This window comes from Gekko japonicus, unplaced genomic scaffold (genome assembly GCF_001447785.1).
Source record: "Gekko japonicus isolate JY-2015 unplaced genomic scaffold, Gekko_japonicus_V1.1 scaffold2144, whole genome shotgun sequence".
In the NCBI taxonomy this organism is placed as follows: domain Eukaryota; kingdom Metazoa; phylum Chordata; class Lepidosauria; order Squamata; family Gekkonidae; genus Gekko; species Gekko japonicus.
Window position 1 is genome coordinate 235,774 of NW_015166485.1, and position 22,109 is coordinate 257,882.

The window sequence follows — 22,109 nt, forward strand, 5'->3', positions numbered from 1 at the left end:
GTGTGGCCCAATATGCTAATGAGTTTCTGCTGCTGGGTGTGGCCTGTTATGCTAATGAGTTCCTGCTGGACTTTTTCTACAAAAAAAGCCCTGCTCAGGGCCCATCCTGTTTAGCTTCAGTGATCTGATGAGATGGGGCTGCCTTCCTTAGGAAACCAGCAGAGGGGTTAAACAGGGTTTCCTGGGGCCAGGTTGTGAAGCTGGTATCCATAGCTGGTATCCATAGTTCTGCATCTAGATTGCCTTGACACACGCTCAAGTCCAGCATCCTGTATCTTCTCCCACATTTCCTTTCATCCTGCCATTTCTACACAAATGCACAGGACGGAGGGGGAAGAGGCCGGCCTCCTGTCTGCAGTTCCCCCCTCCCTTCATCGGCTAACCCTGCCATTGCAGCGATTCACACAGTTGTGCTGCCCTCCATTTTTTGCTTGTGTTCTTAACTCCCTCCTTTCCCCCCCTTTTGTCGCTAGAACTGGGGCAAGCAAAGTCTTCTTCATACCTTGGGGGTAGTATTAGGTTGTTGTGATGCGTGTCCTTCTGTTGATAGGCAACCACCTCTCGACACCCACCCACCCTTTTCTCTTTCTCCATTTTAGCTGAGGAGTTGTCTCCTTGGCTGCCTGCCTGAGTCCTCTGCTCTCCCCCACCGTTTCAAGTCACCATGTCGGGGCCGGGAAGCAAGAGGGCGGCAGGCGATGGGGGCTCAGGTCCCCCTGAGAAGAAGGCCAACAGGGAAGAGAAGACCACCACCACCCTCATTGAACCCATCCGGCTGGGGGGCATTTCTTCCACGGTAAGGCCCTGGGGATGAGGGGTGTGTGTGTGGGAGGGGGTGAAGTCTGTCTGATTTCTGTTTTAGTTTCCTGTTTTGGAAAGAAATGCTGGGACTCCTCGTGAGTATGCTCTCTGGCCTTTTAAACAAGTGACCCGCTTTGATGGGACGTTAGGCAAGCACTGAGAAACATAACGGAACCAGCCAGAAAAATTCTAGGCATGTGGTTGCCTAGGAACTGGATGTCACCACCAGGGTATCTGAAGTATTTCTTCAGGCCTGTGTCAGGGTGATGACTTGAAATGAGATGCCAGTGCCAGGGAATCTGAAATGTTTGTCAGGCTTTTTCACGAGCATGCAAAAAAAGAAGGAAAAAATTCTGACATCTCCCAAGTCAAAAGAGACAGGTTTGATAGAGGTAGTGGTAGGTTGCATCACTCAAACGATTGTCTGAGGTCTTATTTTCCTGCTATTAATGTATTTGAAAGCCCAGGAAGCCAAAGATAGATAAGGTCTTTGCAACCTCACCCTTGTAACAGGGTGCTCAGATCCATTTTTTGTGTGCCGTATATTTGCCTTACCGTTAAAAGACCAGCTGGCACTGCTCTCAATCCAGGGACCATCACTAACATGATGTAGGATGCGAATGATATGCTAATAAGAAATGCAGAACTCAGCAACTCAGACTGTACTGTTTCCATATCTATGACCTTTTTTCTTGGTTTATTTTTTGAGGATTTGAGTAGAAACATTTGAGCATGGCCACGGGGTGACTAATACGCTTTGCAGGTGAGGGTTTGGGGTTACGTAATGGGGATGCTGATCTAATACCTTGTGAGTAGAAATGCTAAAGGGGGAGGCAGAGAGTTGGGCTGTGGATTTAATCCCAGTGACAGGCTTCTTTTCTGCAGGAGGAGATGGACCTCAAGGTGCTCCAGTTCAAGAACAAGAAATTAGCTGAGCGCCTGGAGCAACGGCAGGCCTTTGAGGACGAGTTGCGCGAGCGCATCGAGAAACTGGAGAAGAGGCAGGCCACTGACGATGCCACTCTCCTGATCGTCAACCGCTACTGGAAGCAGGTCCGGGCCCCTCCCCCCGGCTGATGATTTGCCCTGAAGTTCCTAGTGTCAGCTACGCTGCCATGGGGGTTGGGGAGCTCAGTCTATGTCTGGTTAATTGCTCCTGCATTCCTTTCTGTGCTTGTTCTGCATTGCGCCGAAATGCTTATCTATACAGATGTGCAGGAGGGAGTTGTATTGTCTGGGTTTCTCCTAGGTGCCGTGGGAGAGTGTTGGTTCTCAGCTTTAGGTACCTAACGGTCTCCAAGCTTTATCCCGCGCGCGGGAGGGTGCCTAATTGGCCAGTGCCATTGGGGGGGAGGTGCATACGAATACCCTATATCCTATTATGCCCATGGGGCCGCTGCCATTCTTAACAGTGCTTATGTTACTGCATCTATAGCTCTGCAATAAAAGTATCACCGTTCCTGAATGCGTGTACTTCGTTGTTGGCTGTGGGTTCTGACACCTAGGCCTGAACGTCACAGATAAGAGCTTGATCACTGGTCCTTTTTTCCAAGTCACAGCCACCTTATGGCAACTCCATAGGGTGTGCAAAGCAGGAAGTGTACAGAGGTGGTTTGGAATTTGCCTGCCTCTCTGTGGCAACCCTGGAATTCCCCAGTGATCTTCCATCCCAGTGCTACTCAGGGCCAGGGCTATTTTTGGGCAGGAACGCACAGGAACGGAGTTCCGGCTGGCTTCCAAGTTGGCCACACCCAGCAGGAACTCATTAGCATAACAGGCCACACCCAGCAGTAGAAACTCATTTGGATTGGCTACATTAGAGGTGTGTGGCCTAACATGCAAAGGAGTTCCTGCAACAAAAAAAGCCCTGGGTTTTGACAACAAACAAGGTAAACAGAATAAGAATCAAAAGGTGGGTGTGGCTGGATGACCACACTTCTGGTAACACGGGGGTGTGGCCTAATATGCTAATGAGCGGTGCAATCAGGGGTGTGGCCCAATATGCTAATGAGTTTCTGCTGCTGGGTGTGGCCTGTTATGCTAATGAGTTCCTGCTGGACTTTTTCTACAAAAAAAGCCCTGCTCAGGGCCCATCCTGTTTAGCTTCAGTGATCTGATGAGATGGGGCTGCCTTCCTTAGGAAACCAGCAGAGGGGTTAAACAGGGTTTCCTGGGGCCAGGTTGTGAAGCTGGTATCCATAGCTGGTATCCATAGTTCTGCATCTAGATTGCCTTGACACACGCTCAAGTCCAGCATCCTGTATCTTCTCCCACATTTCCTTTCTCCAAACTCTGTTTCCTATCTCCTTCCTCCAGCTGGATGACACAGTGCAAGGACTACTGAAACGCTGTGATGGAGATTGCGGGCAGCCTCCGGAGGACCCCAGGCTGGATGCCACGGGGGCGGAGTCAGAGAGCGTGTCTGTCCTAGGGCAGGAAGGGCCGGAGAGGAGAGGTGCGCTGAGTTTCTTGCACTGAGGGATTGGGCAGGGTCGGACGAGGGGCCGTTCCCTTTTTCCTGTTGGCCCTGACACAACTCTTTTGGTCCCTCCAGAGACAATCCTGTCCCCCGTTACTCCTCCTACCTCCTGGAAACCTGGCGGCCTCGTGCTGAATGAGCCGGCCCTCTCCTTCTTGGCTACCTTGGCCAGCAGCAGCAGTGAAGAGATTGAGCTGCAGCTTCAGGAGCGCATGGAGTTCTCCAAGGCGGCCGTCTCCCGGGTCGTGGAGGTCTCTGACAAGATCCACCGGCGCACGGAAGAACTCTGCCAGAAGATCCACGCCCGTGGTGAGGCTTGACCCCCACCCCACCCTCCCCGAAGTCATGGAAGGGTTGAGAGGCCCTTGAAACATTTGACAACACTCTCGGCTTCCTTTCCGTAACACTGAGTGCAGCTCTGTTGAAGGCATCGCTTGAGAATCAGGTGTGGGGGGCAGGTCCCGAGGTCCCGAGTTCTCAGGTTCTTCAAGGAGAGTTGGGGGTGGGTGGGCAAGATACATAAGAGAAGGCTGCATATTTTGCTTTCTTTATCATCTGGAGGTGAAACTATCCTGTGATTAAATTGCCATCTGTGTGTCTTTGAGTTTGGCGAGTATGAATTACATCTAGGCTAATCCGTATGGAAGGTTTTATCCACTGGTTGTGAACGGATTATTTATTCCCCCCGAGCTACAGAAGTCTGCCAAGTGACTTGCGTGGGGCTGCACAGGCAGCTGGGCTAGTAACCTTTGTGGAGTTATTTGTGAGGCCACAGCAGTGGCAAGTTGGTGGGGTAGGCCTAATGTTAAAAACAGTAAATAGTTTTATTTATTTATTTTAAAACTACCTATTGTCCCACATACGTTGCAGCTTAACTTTTACTTATTGCATTTGTAATGTTAATTAAAACACCGTTATGCTGCCTTTCCACCCAGTTTAGGGTTTCCGAGGTGGCAAACAATAAAAAACATTAAAACAAACCAGGAATCCGTAGTGTTAAAAAGAAAGCACAATTAAACAAAACACACACACAGTTAAAACACGCATACGGGAAGGAGGGGTCAGTGAGGGAACGCCAAACAAAACAGAAAAGTTTCCACCCTCTTCTGGAAGGAAACGATAGAAGGGGAGGGACAGATCCCCCTGGGGAGAGGATGCCATAACTTTGGTCCTACGCCCAAGAAGGCCCTTTCTGGGGTCGCCACCCCTCTAGCCTCCGACGGTGAGGGCACCCAGAGAAGGGACTCAGAAGATGACCCCGTTCTTCGAGAAGGTGGATGTGGGAGGAGGCAGTCCTTAAAGTATGTTGGTCCCAAGCCATTCAGGGCTTCAGCGGTCAATGTTACCATCTTGAATTGGGTCTGGAAGCTAATTGGGTGGCAGCATCGGTTTAACAAGACCTGAGTAACGTGGTCCCTGTGACCTGCTCCATTCAGCGTACTGGACATAGCATCCTATACCAGCTGCAGCTTTGAAACACTCAGGGGCAGCCCCGTGCAATGCTCCCTCTAAGCTGTGGGGTCTTGTGAGCAAAAATTCTACTTTGTGAGCTACTGGCATTAGAAGCTGTGAGCGAGCAATTTGGCTGCTGCATCAATTACTTTGTTCTGGAGCCATCCTTCCTGAGCTAAGACAAGAATGTGTGAGCCGGAGGCTAAAAATCTGTGAGCTAGCTCACGCTCACTCAGCTTAGAGGGAACACTGGCCCCGTGTACAGTGTGTTGCAGTAATCTAATCTAGATTCAGCATATCAATGACCATGTATTAAATACTGAACTTTTCTGACCAATATTTAACTGTTCCATTTAGCCATTTTGACTGATCAAGTGTTTCATCTCTAGCTCAAGGTGGAGACTCAGCATTCTCCTGGCAATGGCGCAGTTCCTTGTTAACCATTTTTCAAACGTGCTTTGCGATATTGCCTCGGTTTTACGATGAGTCTGTGCAGTAGGCCCCTGTTCATTCCTCATTTGCAGATCAGGAGTTGGCTCTGAGAGCCCTGACCTGGGTAGCTCAGGCAAGCCCAATCCTGGAAGCTAAGCAGGGCCGACCCTGGCAAGTATTTGGATGGGAGACCTCCAGAGAACACCAGGGCTGGGAGGCAGAGGCAGGTTACCGAGCCACTGCTCTGAACATCCTCCGTGCCTCCCAGGGGTCGCCAGAGGTCACCATGACTTCCAGGCACACGCAAGTACAAAAAAAGAGAGAGGGAGAGAGAAGAATTGGCTCTGAGAGAAATGAATTCAGTCTCTGGAGGACGCTAGTTTTTAATCTTGTTTCTCAAAGCAGGGTTGGGCTAGGAAGGGGGGTGGTGGTGGTGGTTGGGCCCTGCCACGGGCAGTAGATCATAGCACAGCAAGGAATCTCAGGCCTCTCTTTCTCCCCCAGTGGAGTTTGATCAGCTGGAGGAGGCCGTGAAGGCTCTCAACAAGGAGCTGATGCAGGAGAACCGGCACCTGCAGGACCTGATCACCCAGCTACAGGAGAAGCACCACAAGATCTCCCTAGAGGTAGGTTATGGGGGGGCCGGGCGCTGCTGCTGCTGCTGCTGCTGCTGCGTGTGTTCCCTGAGCTTAGCCCTGAGCCGCCAGGCGAAGTGCCCCGAGGCCTGTCACGTCTGCCTCTTTCTCCCGCTTAGTATACAGAGCTCCAGGACAAGGTGACCTCATCGGAGACCAAAGTGCTAGAGATGGAGACGACCATCGAAGACCTGCAGTGGGACATCGAGAAGCTGCGCAAGCGGGAACAGAAGCTGAACAAGCACTTGGCTGAGGCTCTGGAGCAGGCAAGCGGGGGCCGTCAAATGCTGATCGTGTTCGAAGTGCCTTTTTAGATCTCCTCATCCCAGTACAGCAGGGAAGCTGCTAAAGCAGCATCCCCCAGAGCAGTGCCCACTGGCACTTCCCTTGGCGCTGGCTGAGCTTTTCAGAAAGCGGTCGGGGCTGTTGTGAAGTGGGGCTTATTTTTAGTGGCTCACATTTAAATGAAAGAATGTTCCACAGCTGCAACAACAACCAGCCACTTTGAGCTATTTCCCCCTCAAGGTTTACTCCAGCCATACCTTGCAAGAGTTTTGGCAGTGCTGCACAGTTTTCTCTCGGGTGGCGGTGTGCCAGGCAAGGGGCTTCCTTCTCCCTCTTTTACACCCCCTCCCCCCATCATTCTCATGTTTATGCTTAGCTAATCTGAGAATATTTTAATGTTCCTTTTAAACCATGCTGTCTGCTGTTGTGGTCAGAACGTCTCCAAACCCTGAACTGGGGTTGGCTTGCATAAAAAAGCTTACTTTAATACACATATTGTTATGTAAATAGCAAAAGATATAAAGATGTCAGAACACATGCATTGTGGCTCTATGACACATATTATTAATTTATTTTTTATTATTTACATTTCTATCCCGCCCTCCCCGGAGGCTCAGGGCGGCTTACAAGGCATATCGCCAATGAAACAATAGAACAATACAAATATTAAAAATACATCACAATTAATAAACAGTTTTGGTGCTCCTCTAAACAACTACCAAAGTTAAAATTCCTAAAAGCAAGATGGCCGTCCCCTAAAATGTCCCATTCTCACCCAGGATGCCCGCATCGTGATGGCTATATACAGAAATCATGGGGCGTTGGTGGTACAATGGTGGTGGCGGCTCCTATTCAAAAGCCTGGCGGAAGAGCTCCGTCTTGCAGGCTCTGCGGAACTGTGCTAGGTCCCGCAGAGCCCTGATCTCCTCTGGGACACAAACCTTTAATTGTGCAAACCTAACCATTCAGTTCTCACATTATCTCACTGAAAGCATTTCAACATAAGCTCATTGGAGACCATGTTTCTGTAAACCAGGGGTCCCCAACAAAGTGGGCAGGGCCAGGTGGGAGGTCTGCCCAGCAAGCCTTCTGATAAGATGCTGCACATTTGATTGGCTGTGCAAATTTTTAAAAATGCTGATTTGGCATCAGCTGCCACAGCAGCACAGGAATCTTCACTGTATGAAGTGAGGGTAAGCTGCAACAGCCATTTTGTGGCTGGCTCCACTTCCCAAGACAGCCATTTTGTGGCCACACTCAGCGCGCTGTGTCGGCATTCAAAGGTGCACGTAGGCTTCTGCCGTAAACATTTTCTTCTTTCAGTGAGCAGTTGTTTTTGTGGTTGTTAGTGAACCCTGAATCTTACAGGACCATTTGTGCTTAGTAGGGTGCGTTTTTCACTATTCTGCATATGCCATTTTTGCTGCAACCGTTTTACGTAGAAACTTGTTAAATATACGTGCACAAAGTCAAAGAAGACTTAACGTGTAGACTGCACTGTTGACAGATACTGTGATGGCTTTCAGTTGGCTTGCAAAGGGCACCTTTCAAAGAGAGTTTCGAGGGAAATGCCTCAGGAGCCCATTATGCCATTTTTGCTGCAACCGTTTTACGAAGAAACTTGTCAAATACACGGAACCAGGCTTACGTGCACAAAGTCACTTAAAGAAGGCTTGCCTCCAAGTTCAGAGGGAGAAGCCCTCCAAATGCCCAAGCCTGGGGCAAGAGTAGCAAGAGACTTTGGTGTCCTTGCTCTGCCCTGCGTGTAGACGTTCCAGGGGCATCTGGTGGGCCCCTTTGAGAAATGGAGCCCTGGACTTTACGGACCATTGGTCTGATCGAGCACGGCAGCTCTTTGCCTGCCTGATAAAAGTCAATAGAAGTGGCTTTGGATTTAAAGGGAGCTGTGTGCCAGGGGCATTACAGGCTTGGAGCCTTGCTCCCAAATGTAACTGCTCTGCCACTCAGCCACCATACATGGGAAGAATCTGCTCCGTCCTGACAACAGCCCCGGCAGGCCCCGGTTCTTATGTTGTAAACACTGAATCATCTCCTAGGGCAACAGAGTTGCTACCCAAAGACACTTCTCTCTGATGTTTAAGCTAATTGAGAATAATAATCCCTCCTTGCACAAAAAGGACCGAGACTCTTTAAGTTCAGGAATTAACTCTTTATTCTTAATGCTTGGGGATCCAACAGCTTAACGCGTAGACTACACTGTTGACCGATACTGTGATGGCTTTCAGTTGGCTTACAAAGGGCACCTTTCAAAGAGAGTTTCAAGGGAAGTGCCTCAGTAGCCCTTAGTCATAATGACTTAATGGAGCCTCCAAGTTCAGAGGGAGAAGCCCTCCGAATGCCCATGCCGGGGGCAAGAGTAGCAAGAGACTTTGGTGTACCTGCCCTGCCCTGCGTGTAGACTTCCCAGGGGCATCTGGTGGGCCCCTTTGACGGACCATTGGTCTGATCGAGCACGGCAGCTCTTTGCCTGCCTGATAAAAGTCAACAGAAGTGGCTTTGGATTTAAAGGGAGCTGTGTGCCAGGGGCATCACAGGCTTGGAGCCCTGCTCCCAAATGTAACTTCTCTGCCACTCAGCCACCATACATGGGAAGAATCTGCTCCGTCTTGACAACAGCCCCGGCAGGCCCCTGTTCTTATGTTGTAAACACTTAATCATCTCCTAGGGCAACAGAGTTGCTACCCAAAGACACTTCTCTCTGATGTTTAAGCTAATTGAGAATAATAATCCCTCCTTGTGCAAAAAGGACCGAGACTCTTTAAATTCAGGAATTAACTCTTTTTTTTTTGCTATTTCTTACACACATATTTTATTGCTTTTATGTTCTAATAAGATATGACATGTCTAATAACATATGACATGTTTTCCTCAGAGATTTATAATAGTTTCAAGTACGGTCAGTTGCCAAAGGGTGTTGTTCTGTCTTTTTCTTTGTCGCTAAGAAATATTTTAGCTTTAGATGATGAAAAAGGGATGTGTGGCATTCGTCTATTTTGTTCCTACAGCAGCACTGTTGTTATTATTAATTACCACATCCTTAGCCTCCAAGTTCAGAGGGAGAAGCCCTCCGAATGCCCATGCCGGGGGCAAGAGTAGCAAGAGACTTTGGTGTACCTGCCCTGCCCTGCGTGTAGACTTCCCAGGGGCATCTGGTGGGCCCCTTTGACGGCCCATTGGTCTGATCGAGCACGGCAGCTCTTTGCGTGCCTGATAAAAGTCAACAGAAGTGGCTTTGGATTTAAAGGGAGCTGTGTGCCAGGGGCTTGGAGCCCTGCTCCCAAATGTAACTTCTCTGCCACTCAGCCACCATACATGGGAAGAATCTGCTCCGTCTTGACAACAGCCCCGGCAGGCCCCTGTTCTTATGTTGTAAACACTTAATCATCTCCTAGGGCAACAGAGTTGCTACCCAAAGACACTTCTCTCTGATGTTTAAGCTAATTGAGAATAATAATCCCTCCTTGCACAAAAAGGACCGAGACTCTTTAAGTTCAGGAATTAACTCTTTTTTTGCTATTTCTTACACACATATTTTATTGCTTTTATGTTCCATGTCTAATAAGATATGACACGTCTAATAACATATGACATGTTTTCCTCAGAGATTTATAATAGTTTCAAGTACGGTCAGTTGCCAAAGGGTGTTGTTCTGTCTTTTTCTTTGTCGCTAAGAAACTTTTTAGCTTTAGATGATGAAAAAGGGATGTGTGGCATTCGTCTATTTTGTTCCTACAGCAGCACTGTTGTTATTATTAATTACCACATCCTTATAGCAATAAATCACGTTCTTTACCCCCCCTAGACCAGTGTGCGTGACACTTAATGTTGAGACAACAGGTTTAATGTTTGGAAAATGCAGCTATGATGTATAAGTTTCTGAGTGTTGTTCTCCGCTTCTTTGGCAGCTAAATTCAGGTTATTACGCATCGGGCAGTTCTGGTGGGTTCCATGGAGGGCAGATCACACTTAGTATGCAGAAGGTAAGCGAGAAAAACAGGGTGCCAAGTCCAAAGTGCCACTGGGATGTGGGCCTTGGGTCTTTCCCCTTTCCTGGCGGTGCCTTCCTTGCTGATTCTTTTTTCTTTTGGTTTTGGGTTCGCAGTTTGAGATGTTGAATGCTGAGCTGGAGGAAAACCAAGAACTTGCCAACAGCCGCATGGCAGAGCTGGAGAAACTGCAACAGGAAATGCAGCAGGCTGTTAGGACCAATGAGAAGCTCAAGGTAGTGAAAAGCCTGCCACAGGATGGGGGGGAAAGCAAAGCAGCTTCCACTTCTGGGGGAGGGTGGGGGTATATGTAGCCAGGAATGCGTTTCCTGCCTGGGAATCTGCATTAGGTGTCAGATTTTCCTCTCTGAGTTCTTTCTCTTTTCGATAAGACTGATGTCTAGTCCTTGTGATTAAATCAAAACAAGCTTTAAAGATTTGGGACTCCGGCCGATATTCGGAGAGCAGGGTAAGATCTCTCTGCACCTCTTACGCCCCCTCCTCCTATGCAGCTAGAGCATCATACTCTTTTTACGTAAAAATTAACTTAAGTGCTTGCTGTATGCAAAGGGACACAAGCTAGGCAAAGGAAATTGTGCCTAATGACTTGCCTGTGCCCTGTGTCCAGTGTTTCAGAGGCCGCTGTCCAAGTGCACATTTTGCATTGGGCTCCCCACTAGACTTGAATTTCTGACAATGCAATGAGCCAGTTTGGTGAAGTGGTTAAGAGCGGCAGACTCTAATCTGGAAAAACGGGTTTGATTCCCCCCTCTCCTCCACATGATGTTAGCTGGGTGACCTTGGGTCAGTCACAGTTCTGTCAGAGCTTTCTCTCAGGAGCAGTTCTCTCAGAGCTCTCTCAGCCTCGCCTGCCTCACAGGGTGTCTGTTGTGGGGAGAGGAAGGGAAGGAGATTGTAAGATGCTCTGAGACGCCAAGTGAAGGGCGGGGTATAAATCCAATCTCTCCTCCTCCTCCAAATTAATCCGGTTTGAGCCTATTTATTTCAGTAGGCTTAGACAGGAGTCACTCTGCACAGAACTGCACTTGTCAGCCCTGTGGTGGGTGAACACATATTCATTTTATAGGTACCTGTAGAGTGTATGGGATACAGCATGCATGAAAAGAGCAATGAAGGCAGACTGAGGATCGTGTCATCATCACTGTTGACATTTATATCCCAGATCCCAAGGGCAGTGTACACGGGCACCCTAGGGAGCCTCCGGGCCTGCTTGGGTCCAGCCAGGGTTCTGTGTAGAGATGTGAAGGCCCGGAAAAAAACCGGAAAAATTCGGAAAAAAACGGGGGGTTTTCCGTTCTTTTCCTGAACCCTTTTTGTCTTTTTCCGAAAAATTGGAAAAATTGAAAAAAGACTTTTTTATTATTATGGAACGTTTTATTTTAACATGATGAATAAAATATTTTAAGACAAGGTGTTCAAATATTTTCCAAATCATTTCTAATATATATGGTATCAGATTGATCTAATTTCTGTGCACTGAGGACAAGCAAGTCCTAGGTTACAAACTGAACCCTCCAATGCAAGAACAAGATGCATTTCTTCCTTTAGGAGGTGCGATTGTCAGAAGAAAATAAAAAAGTTTCAGTTTTGTTTTTGCATGTGGGTGGGTATTCTGTTTGAAATAACTGTTTGGATACACTCTATTTTTAATATGCTAGTTGTGATAATTTCATGCCAAGTAAAAATCTCCATAGTCATATTTTATGTTCCTAAAGTAACAGAATGACTTTCAATCTAGAAAAGACAAAAAAATGCTAATGTAGCATTTTTCCCCACACACATGCTAATGCTAATGTAGCATTTTTTCAATTTTTCCGAAAAGTTCCGTTTATTCCCGAGCTTCAAAATTTCCGGAAATTTTACATCTCTAGTTCTGTGTCATTGGTGCTCCACCCTCTGTGTGACTATTCTCACGCCTGTCCTGCAGGTGGCGCTGCGGAGCTTGCCTGAGGAGGCCGTGAAGGAGACGCTGGAGTACAAAGTGCTCCAGTCTCAGTTCTCGCTGCTGTACAACGAGAGCCTGCAGGTGAAAACGCAGCTGGACGAGGCCCGCGCCCTTCTGCTCACCACCAAGAACAGCCACTTGCGCCACATTGAGCACATGGAGGTGAGGAGGGTGTGTGCATGTGTGTGGGATGCGCATGCGTGTCTATGGCAAGAATGTCAGTGTGCTAAACTGGGGTGGGGGGTGGAGGAACCATCCCGCCCCTTCTTCTCCCCCTCTGCCTTAGCTTGCTGGCACGGAACTGTAACGCATACTCCAAGTTCTTACTGTTGGGCCGCGATGCTACCTTTTGAGAGAGGCCTGCACACAGACTCACTGTTCTGTGTGCGCTTGTGTGCGCTTCTGCTCTTTCTGGCTGATGTTGGCCTCTTCCCTGGCAACAGAGCGACGAGCTGAACCTGCAGAAGAAGCTGCGGACGGAGGTGATCCAGCTGGAGGACACGCTGGCGCAGGTGCGCAAGGAGTACGAAATGCTGCGCATTGAATTTGAGCAGAACTTGGCTGCCAATGAGCAAGCGGGTGAGACTTGGATCCCCCTCCTTTCGGTCATACAGCTCTGGATGAAGGTTTCCCCTTGTACCTTTGTGTCATACAGCTCTGGATGAAGGTTTCCCCTCGTAATATGTATGCCTTTGCGACCAGGTACTGTGGGCTTCCCTCCCACTGGGTGCCTTTTGGTGTGTCTTACTGCTGTGCTGCAGTTATGGACGTTTACTTATTGCGACAGAAGATCGTTCACTGAGTTCTGTCCATGCTGTCGTGGCAGGTCCAATCCCGGCACTGGTGGGGTGATCGGTCCCAAGACCCAGGGAAGTTGGGGCCACCTCCGTGGGTTCCGTTCATCTCCCCCCTCCCTTGTTTCAGGTGTCTGTCAGACTCTAGGCCTCCCCAGCGTGAGGAGGGCAGTCCCTTTACAATTACCCACCAGCTAAATCCATCTGTGTGGGAGTCAGTTAAACAGCAAAGCAAATCCCCTCTGGACAGTTGGAATGATGTCACCAGTTTATCATATTGCAGGCTGCTTTGGTTTGCTCTTTTTTTAAAAAAAATCCCATTCATTTCATTTATTTCCTTCGACGTACTATACCGCCCTGACCCCTAGGGGTCTCTGGGCGGTTTACAGGGTGTTCTAAGAATGCTTTCTTCCTAACTAGGGCCACATGAAGTGGGGGGGGAGGGGCTGCCTACCGGCACCCAGGTGGTGTTTCATCAGTTTTTATACAAGTTCTTTAAAGAAAACCCATGTGGCTGCCTGTTTTTTTTTGCTATGTTTCAAAGATAGCGCTTGTCTGAAAATGATGCTTTTCCCCCCTCTTCAGAGCTATTCTCTCTTTTTTTTGTTTTTAATTTTTTTTCATATATGAGTGTGTGTGAGTGTGTGCACCTGGAAGTCATGGTGACCTCTGCTGACTGAGCCCTTCTGGGGGCCTGGAGGGATATTCAGAGAGGTGGCTGAATGAAGCTTGCCCCCGCCTCCCGACTGCTGGTGTTCCAAGGCGGTCGCCCATCCAACTACTTGCCAAAGTTGACCCCGCTTAGCTTCCGAGACCTGACGAGACCGGGCTTGCCTGGGCTATCCAGATCAGGGCCAGAACCTTACTGACCCAAAATCATGTTGATTTAATCGCTCCGTCTGTGAATCAAGTGTAAATCTCCTATGCTAGTTTGACTGAAATTTTCCTTAATCCAATGACAGCCTTCTTTCAAAGCAGCCTTCTCTCCTCTCCCCCCCCCTCCCCCAACCACTTTGCCCTTCCGCTCTCAGGGCCCATCAACCGAGAGATGCGGCACCTCATCAGCAGCCTCCAGAACCACAACCACCAGCTGAAGGGCGATGTGCAGCGCTACAAGCGCAAGCTCCGGGAGGTGCAGGCAGAGATCAACAAGGTGAGCAGAGGGGAGGAGCCCTGGCCCTGTGGGAGGGCCCCTGCCATGCCCACCCGTCCCTAGCATCTTCCGTCCTAAAAAGGATCCGGTGGGAGAGGAAGGCTCTTGGCCTGAGCCGCTAGAGAGAAGCTGCCACTCAGAGCGACGACACCCTGATGGGCCAATGGCCTGACTCGGTAGGAGGCGACTTCTTGTGAGCTGCGGATATGGAGGGTCCAAGGAACTCGGGGTGGTACACAGGCCTCACCGCCCCACCATTTTATCCACTCAGCAGCCCTGTGAGTTTATTAATTTAAAATATTTCTATGCCCAGTAAGGTCACCGAGGCAGCTAACGCGAAAAAGTTTCATCATTAAAACAGTATTTAAAATAAAGTTTATATATAAAATAGTTAAATAAAAATATGTAAATGCACGGCGCCAAAATCACATAGGAGGGCCAATAACAAGCTCAGAGAGAGAGACTGAGAGAGACTGAGACTGGCCCGGTGAGCTTTGTGGTGAGAGGGGATTCAAACCCAGGACACCCAGACCTTAGTCTGATACTCTGCCCGTGACAGAGTTCTTCTTCTGTGGGAAGTTTTGAAAATAATTTCATAGCCAGTTCTCCCCCTTCCCTCTGTGGACGGAAGCCTCTGTGGACAGTCATGGGGGTTGTTCAGCTCGCCAGTTACCTGAATTGGCATTGTCCTCCGATTCCCGGTTCTCCCACATTTTCACAGAGAGAGAGAGACAGAGAGAGAGAGCCAAGAATGCCACTGTGGAAGATGATCCTTTTGTTGGCCAGGGCATAGTGAGGGCAGCTGGTCTCCTGGTCTTGTAGCGGTTTGGGGGCAGGCCTAGCAGAAGACCAGAATTTCTCCAGTTGGCTCTAATGGCAGGCCTCTCCACGCTGATCTGCTTTGTAAAACCTGTTGCTACTTTGTTTTATTTTTTTTCACTGTAATTACAGGCTGACTCTGTTCAAGGGTGCAGATGTCAGAAGGAATTAATATTTGTTCACCTTTCTTGAAACAAACCCTAACAGTGTTAAGAGATTGTAATAATTTCCCCCTAGACATGAATTCCCTTACCTTAACAATAAGTTAACCCTTTGTTTTTTATAATTAGCCTAAGGCATGTCGATGATTTAGAGTGCATTCCCCCCCCCCATCGCCCTAAGCACAGCTAGGGCATTAGAAATAGCTGTCAGTCTTTGACCTTAGAAGGTTCTTGGGAGGTGGGAGCCCAGGGCTGGCTCCTGAGGGTGCGTGCCTTGAGCAGCATTGCTTTCCTCTGGCGGAAGGGGCCTCCCTCTGCTGGGGGATACTCCATGGTCTTACCTGCTGCCGGGGAAGCACCTCCCTGAACTGAACACATCCTCAGGATCAAGGCCAGAGTTTCTGCATGGCTGCAAATGCATTGTGGGTGCAGAGCACAGCATTTGCAGGAGGCGCCGATAGGTTATCCAGGAGCTCAGTCTTCATCCGTTTAGCTGAAAACAAGTTATTAGGGTTTGTTTTTTTGGGGGGGGGGGGTTTAGCCGAGTGAAATTCTGAGAATGTGGTCCTCTTACTTTAACAATGTAAAATCCAGCAAAGGTGGACACGGGGCCGCTTTGCTTAACGAGTCTTTCTGGCAGCCAAAGGCCGTTGTCCTTCCTCTGAAAACTGTTCTCACTGGGGAAAAAATACAGAGTTCCAGATTTCAGTGCAACCCTTTACTCAGAATGAAACCCCACTACATCCAGTGGCACTCACTCCCAGGTACGTGTGTGTAGGATGGGAACCCTTCGTACAGCATGATGGGATTACTTGGGCCTTAACTGGGATTGACATGTCTGAAGGGACCACTTTCTTTTGTATGAATGTTCCTGTTTGTTTAGATCGGGGTCCTCAGCCCTTTTGAGCCTCTGGGCACCTTCTTGACCTCGACACAAGATGGTAGGGGCAACCACAAAATGGCCACCAAAGGAGGCTGAGCCCACTACAAAATGGCCACCAGAGGAGGCTGAGCCCACTACAAAATGGCCACCAAAGGAGGCTGAGCCCACTGCAGAATGTCAGCCACAGGAGGCAGAGCCACATACACAGAGGAAGCCCAAGTGCCGTGGGGAAGAGGGGTAATCAAGGAAGACACTAGGAAGGAGGGATGAGAGAATAAAACAATGGCAGCTGCCACTGAAACAATGTTACTTAAATCTGTATAGTTTTTCTGATGTCCAGTGGCCAATCAGAAGCTCTGGTGCACAAGAGCCCCGCCTGGCCCCAGCTACTTTCTAAAAACACTCGGTGGACACCAACAAAGGTGTTGGTGGGCACCACGTTAGTATTATTATTAGGACCCCTGGTTAGGGACCCCTGGCGTAGATCTTCATATGGGGCTTGCTGTGGAGACCCTCTCCTTTGGAGGGTTGCAGCTGGAGACAGAGCCTTTTCAGCTGTGGCACCCAATTCATGGAATCCCCTAGAGTGGCTCGCTTATAGGACCCATTGCTTGTCCTTTATGCACCAGGCTGGAACTTTCTTATTCTCTTGGGCCACTTTTGGGAATTCTTGGTTCTTCTTCGTGGTAATCGCACAATTGCTTTTTCTGATATTTTCTGATTTTTGAAATGTCTTGTTTTGATTACTTTTTGTATGCTGTCTCGGGTGTCGTGGGATCTATTTGTTCATTATTACTGCATATTAAAAACATTTATTTAACCACCTTTCTACCTTGCAGAACTCAAGCCAGTTTACAATGTATATAAAACGACTATGATTAAAAAAAATACATAAAAGACCACAATTTAGAATTCGAATTAGGACTGACAGCAAATAAAAACTAAAATTAGTCAACGGCCTTTCTGAATAAAACTGTTTTCAAGTGCTTCCTGGAGATGGAGAGTGGGCGGCAGGGTTCCCTCTAAGCTAAGTTGGTGTGAGCTAGCTCAGAGTTTTTTAGCCTCCAGCTCACAGATTTTTGCCTTAGCTCAGGAAGGATGGCCTCAAAGCAAACTAATTTATGCAGCAGCCAAGTTGCTCACTCACAACTTTAATGCCCATAGCTCACAAAGTAGGATTTTTGCTCACAAGACTCCATTGGTGGGCGGCCGGGCACACCACTCTGGGGAGGCTGTCCCATAATCGTGGGGCTGCCACCGAAAGGGCCCTCTCTCGTAGACTCACCAGACCCGCATCTTTGACTGTGGGGATAGTCAGGTAGGCCTCTTCCTGTGATCTCAATTTCCAGGAACGTATGGGGGGAAGATGGTCCATCAGAGACCCCAGCCCCAAGCCACGTGGGGCATTAAAGGGCAAAAACAACACCTTGAACTGGGCTTGGGAGCAGATCAGTAGCCAGTGCGACTGCTGTAATAGGTCACATGCTCCCATTAACTGATTTACAGATGTTATAATAAATAATCCCAGGTGTTCCAGTGGAATCCCGACCCTCGTCCCGTAACGCACTCTTTCCTTTCAGGTCCGCATGCAGCAGAGTGGCTTTCTGTCTGGCTCAGCAGCGGCTCCCCCTTCATCGGGGGGTGAAGACCCTACAGGAGTGCCGGGGGGCCCAGGTGTAGCTACGGTGAAAGAGGAGGAGGGGGCAGTGCCCCCCGAGGTGAAGAGGGAGCCCAAAGAGGTGCACGTGAAGAAGGAACCCAAGGAGGAGATGGTGACCTCCCAGCCCCCCGGGGGCCACGAGGGGGTGAAGAAGGAGGAAGAGGCTCTGCCTGCCCCCCAGCCACTCGCCCCACAGCCACCCCCACCCCCCCGAGCCAAGGAACCCGAGCGGTCCAAGGGGCGGGGCGGGGACCGGGGCGGGGACCGTGAGAGGTCCCGGGACAAAGAGACCTCCTCGTCTTCGTCGTCGTCCTCGTCCTCTTCCTCACGGGATCGGGACAAACAGAAGGGCGGCGGGGGCGGCGACGATCCCAAGAAGAAAGATTCAGACATCCTGAAACAGCTGAGGACCGAGCTGAAGTGAGAGCCGTAGAGCATCCAAGGGGGAAGGGGTTACGGGGAGGGGGTTGAAGAGCCAATTAGAGACCGGGAGTGGGGGGGGCTTTCGAGGGCTGGGCTGGACGAATCAAAGGGAAGGGGGGGACTATGACTTAGGGTGATACGCTTGAAGGTATTGGTGAGCCCTGGAGTTGCCTAGGGGCAGGGAGTCTTTTTCATGAAGGGTCTCTCTGTCATTGATGAGACTCCCTTGGAATAGCTGAACCCCCGTATGGCACTGGGAGGGTCCAGCGTGCCCCATGGGGAGGAGCTGTGGCTCAGTGGCAGAGCGTCGGTTTGGCATGCAGGAGGCCCCCAGGTTCAAGCCCCGGCCTCTCCGGTTAAAAGGATCAGGTAGTAGGCGATGCGAATGAGCTCGGCCAGACCCTGGGGACTGACTGCCAGTCCGAGTAGACAATGCTGACCTTGATGGACCGATGGTCTAATTCAGGATAAGGTGGCTTCAGCTTTGTTGTCTGCCCTTCCTAGTTGAGGCTCAAGGTGGAGTACAGAATTATAAAAACAATCCAGTGAAGCCTTGCATAGTGCATACAATGGATAATGCAGTACAGCCATGCTTCACAGTTAGAGAACCGTGGAATAAAGGCTGTATAATACATTCAGTTAGTAGCACAATATAAAGGGAGAGGGGGGGGAATGCCTAGAATGTTTGCAGGCCTTTAAAACGGCTGTGGTTGTTGGGGAGAATTAGGTGCTTTGGGGCGTGACCTCGACTTTCACACTGATCCCATTTTTTCCTTCCTTAGGAAGGCTCAAGAGAGCCAGAAGGAGATGAAGCTCCTCTTGGACATGTACAAGTCGGCACCCAAAGAGCAGCGGGACAAAGTGCAGCTCATGGCAGCAGAGAAGAAAACCAAGGCGGAGGTGAGGCATGGGCGGCTGGTGCCCAGAGACCTCCCCTTCCCAGGTTCCATTCCTTCTTCTCATCCCCACCCCTAAGCATTACTTGGGCTTAAGTAGCTCCCCGACTCCTACCAGTAGCTTGCAGCCAAAGATTGGTGCAGTGAGAGCCTGCTTTAGTTTGCACACTTGATTGTGGTGACACAGGAGAAGGAGAAGAAGGAAAGCAAGAAGATGGCTGACGAGGATGCCCTGCGCAAGATCAAGCTGGCCGAGGAGCAGATTGAGCACCTGCAGAAGAAACTGGCCGCCACCAAGCAGGTATCACATGCGAAGGGAAGGGCGTGCGTGAAAATCAGCGGCAGTGTTCCCTCTAAGCTGAGTTAGTGTGAGCTAGCTCACAGTTTTTTTAGACTCCAGCTCACAGATTTTTGTCTTAGCTCAGGAAAGATGGCTCCAGAGCAAACTAATTTATGCCGTAGCCAAATTGCTCGCTCACAACTTTAATGCCAGTAGCTCACAAAGTAGGATTTTTGCTCACAGGACTCCACAGCTTAGAGGGAACATTGATCAGCGGTGCGGCTCAGTGGTCACGCTGGCCTGGAGGTTCCCCCAGCCTATACGTGACCGTGGGGAGGTGGATTTAGTTAGCCTGACCCACTGGGAACTGTGGGGAACAGCCTCTATAACTGTGAAATGTGCTCAGTGTGAGAGCCATTGTGACACAGTGGATAGAGTGTCAGATTAGGATCTCGGAGACTCAGGTTTGAAACACTCACTCTTGCGTGGCAGTTCGCTGGGTGACCTTGGGACAGTCACATGCTCTCAGCCTAACAGGGTTGTTGTTGTGAGGATAAAGCAGACGGAGGAGAAGCGAACAATGTAAGCCACTGTGGTGCAATGTTCCTTCTAATTTTTGCCCCCCTGCTGAGTGGAGCCGTTCGCACCCTGAGCAGAATAGAACTGCTGCAACCTTAAAATGGGCAATGGGCAGTCCAGCTCCAGATTACCGCTGAGCGGGGCTTCCTGTGTTAATGAGTGGCTGTTCACCCACCCAGCTTAGCGGGAACACTGCTGTGGAGAAAGGCAGGGTATAAACTAAGCAGGTGAAGATTCTGGCTGGGCTCCGGTGCTCAGCACCTCCAGTCCGTCACCATCGGCTGTTTTGCTCTCATTTTCTTTGTGGTCATGAAGCTTCGGCTATATTGTTTGTTTATTTATTGGGCTTCCAGCCTGCTCTCTCCCCCGCATGCAGCCTCAGGGCAGGTTACAACAGTACATATTATTATGTACAATAAGTACATAATACAATATTTAAAATATCAGAATGATTAAAACCCAATGTAAATAAAATCCACCAATGCAAGCAGTAAGGATCAGTGGCACCGTTCAGCCACTCTGTCTCCATCTGCTCCTGCCTAAATTCCCCAAGTGCTGCAGGTGGGTGAGGACAATCCAGGTCGACAGCATACACCACAGTATAGGGGATGCCAATATAGATGGACCTCCACCCGTGGGCCCGGCAGAACATCTCCGTCTTGCAGGCCCTGCGGAATTGATAAGGGCTAACGGGGGAAGAGAGAGTTCGGTGGCATTACTTCTCCCCCATCTTGCCTCTGGGGCAGGAGGAGGAAGCCCTGCTGTCCGAGATGGACGTGACGGGCCAGGCCTTCGAGGACATGCAGGAGCAGAACACCCGGCTGAACCTGCAGCTCCGCGAGAAGGACGACGCCAACTTCAAGCTGATGTCGGAGCGCATCAAGTCCAACCAGATTCACAAGCTGCTGCGGGAAGAGAAGGACGAGCTGGCCGAGCAGGTGCTGGCCCTCAAGTCGCAGGTGAGCGCGGGCTCCCCTCTCTCCTTGTTGGCCCCACGGAGCGTTGGCGGGAAGGAGGGAAAGGAAAGGGGTGGCGAAGGGCGCTCCGTCACCTGCCGGATTCCTGAAGTACATAATACAATATTTAAAATATCAGAATGATTAAAACCCAATGTAAATAAAATCCACCAATGCAAGCAGTAAGGATCAGTGGCACCGTTCAGCCACTCTGTCTCCATCTGCTCCTGCCTAAATTCCCCAAGTGCTGCAGGTGGGTGAGGACAATCCAGGTCGACAGCATACACCACAGTATAGGGGATGCCAATATAGATGGACCTCCACCCGTGGGCCCGGCAGAACATCTCCGTCTTGCAGGCCCTGCAGAATTGATAAGGGCTAACTGGGGAAGAGAGAGTTCGGTGGCATTACTTCTCCCCCATCTTGCCTCTGGGGCAGGAGGAGGAAGCCCTGCTGTCCGAGATGGACGTGACGGGCCAGGCCTTCGAGGACATGCAGGAGCAGAACACCCGGCTGAACCTGCAGCTCCGCGAGAAGGACGACGCCAACTTCAAGCTGATGTCGGAGCGCATCAAGTCCAACCAGATTCACAAGCTGCTGCGGGAAGAGAAGGACGAGCTGGCCGAGCAGGTGCTGGCCCTCAAGTCGCAGGTGAGCGCGGGCTCCCCTCTCTCCTTGTCGGACCCACGGGAGCGTTGGCAGGAAGGAGGAAAGGGAAGGGGTGGCGAAGGGTGCCCCGTCACCTGCCGGATTCCCGTCCCCATTGCTTTGGTTGGCTTTCCAGGTGGACACCCAGCTGCTGGTGGTGCAGAAGCTGGAGGAGAAGGAGCGAGTCCTGCAGGGGAACCTGGCCACTGTGGAGAAGGAGCTGACCCTGCGCAGCCAGGCCTTGGAGCTCAACAAGAGGAAGGTGTGTGGGGTGTGGTCCCAGGGCGTGGGGCCGGAGTTTTGGGAAGAAGGGAATGTCGAAACACAGCGGACAGCCTGTGCTTTTAAAATCTGTCTTCAGGGTGCCAACAAAACTTTGCCCAAGGAGAATCTGAATCCTGCACCTTATCCCCGTTTGGCAGAATGAAAATACTTACACATATTTTCATGATTTGTTTTCCTTTCTGTTTATAGGGAAGGGCTAACAGGGATGCAAGGCTCTGGACCCCTGAGCCACTGGCTGTCCTGCTCAGTCCTTCCAGCTTCTTGACGCATCTCTGGGCAATAGCCATGCATTTTCTATCCGGACTGCTTCACCTTCGGGGCTAGAAACTAAAAAAAAAAAAAAGCGCTGATATTCCCCAACTGGCAAGTTCTGTGCCTCGCTGTCACTCTTGGTGCTTAGTTGTGGAACATACGGAGGCCTAGAAAAGGGATTCCCGTAGAAGGATGCAGTTGGGGACATTCACGGCAGACGGCAGTCCCCTCGGATGCTTTTAAGAAGGGGCAGCTAACAGGCT

At 50.0% G+C, this 22,109-nt stretch overlaps 1 protein-coding gene across 1 annotated transcript in view; it reads left to right on the plus strand.

Annotated features, from left to right (window-relative positions):
* RNF40 (ring finger protein 40, E3 ubiquitin protein ligase) overlaps window positions 1-22,109 on the plus strand; it is a 25,232-nt gene that overhangs the window by 768 nt on the left and 2,355 nt on the right. The window contains exons 2-17 of the mRNA XM_015412153.1: window positions 600-796; window positions 1,687-1,854; window positions 3,118-3,256; window positions 3,356-3,589; window positions 5,669-5,790; window positions 5,919-6,065; window positions 10,011-10,085; window positions 10,208-10,327; window positions 12,040-12,219; window positions 12,501-12,636; window positions 13,883-14,004; window positions 17,448-17,947; window positions 18,733-18,882; window positions 19,030-19,147; window positions 20,452-20,664; window positions 21,446-21,571. Of these exons, the coding sequence (XP_015267639.1) occupies window positions 665-796; window positions 1,687-1,854; window positions 3,118-3,256; window positions 3,356-3,589; window positions 5,669-5,790; window positions 5,919-6,065; window positions 10,011-10,085; window positions 10,208-10,327; window positions 12,040-12,219; window positions 12,501-12,636; window positions 13,883-14,004; window positions 17,448-17,947; window positions 18,733-18,882; window positions 19,030-19,147; window positions 20,452-20,664; window positions 21,446-21,571 (2,682 nt within the window). The 5' untranslated portion in view covers window positions 600-664. The remainder of the gene's footprint in view (window positions 1-599; window positions 797-1,686; window positions 1,855-3,117; window positions 3,257-3,355; window positions 3,590-5,668; window positions 5,791-5,918; window positions 6,066-10,010; window positions 10,086-10,207; window positions 10,328-12,039; window positions 12,220-12,500; window positions 12,637-13,882; window positions 14,005-17,447; window positions 17,948-18,732; window positions 18,883-19,029; window positions 19,148-20,451; window positions 20,665-21,445; window positions 21,572-22,109) is intronic.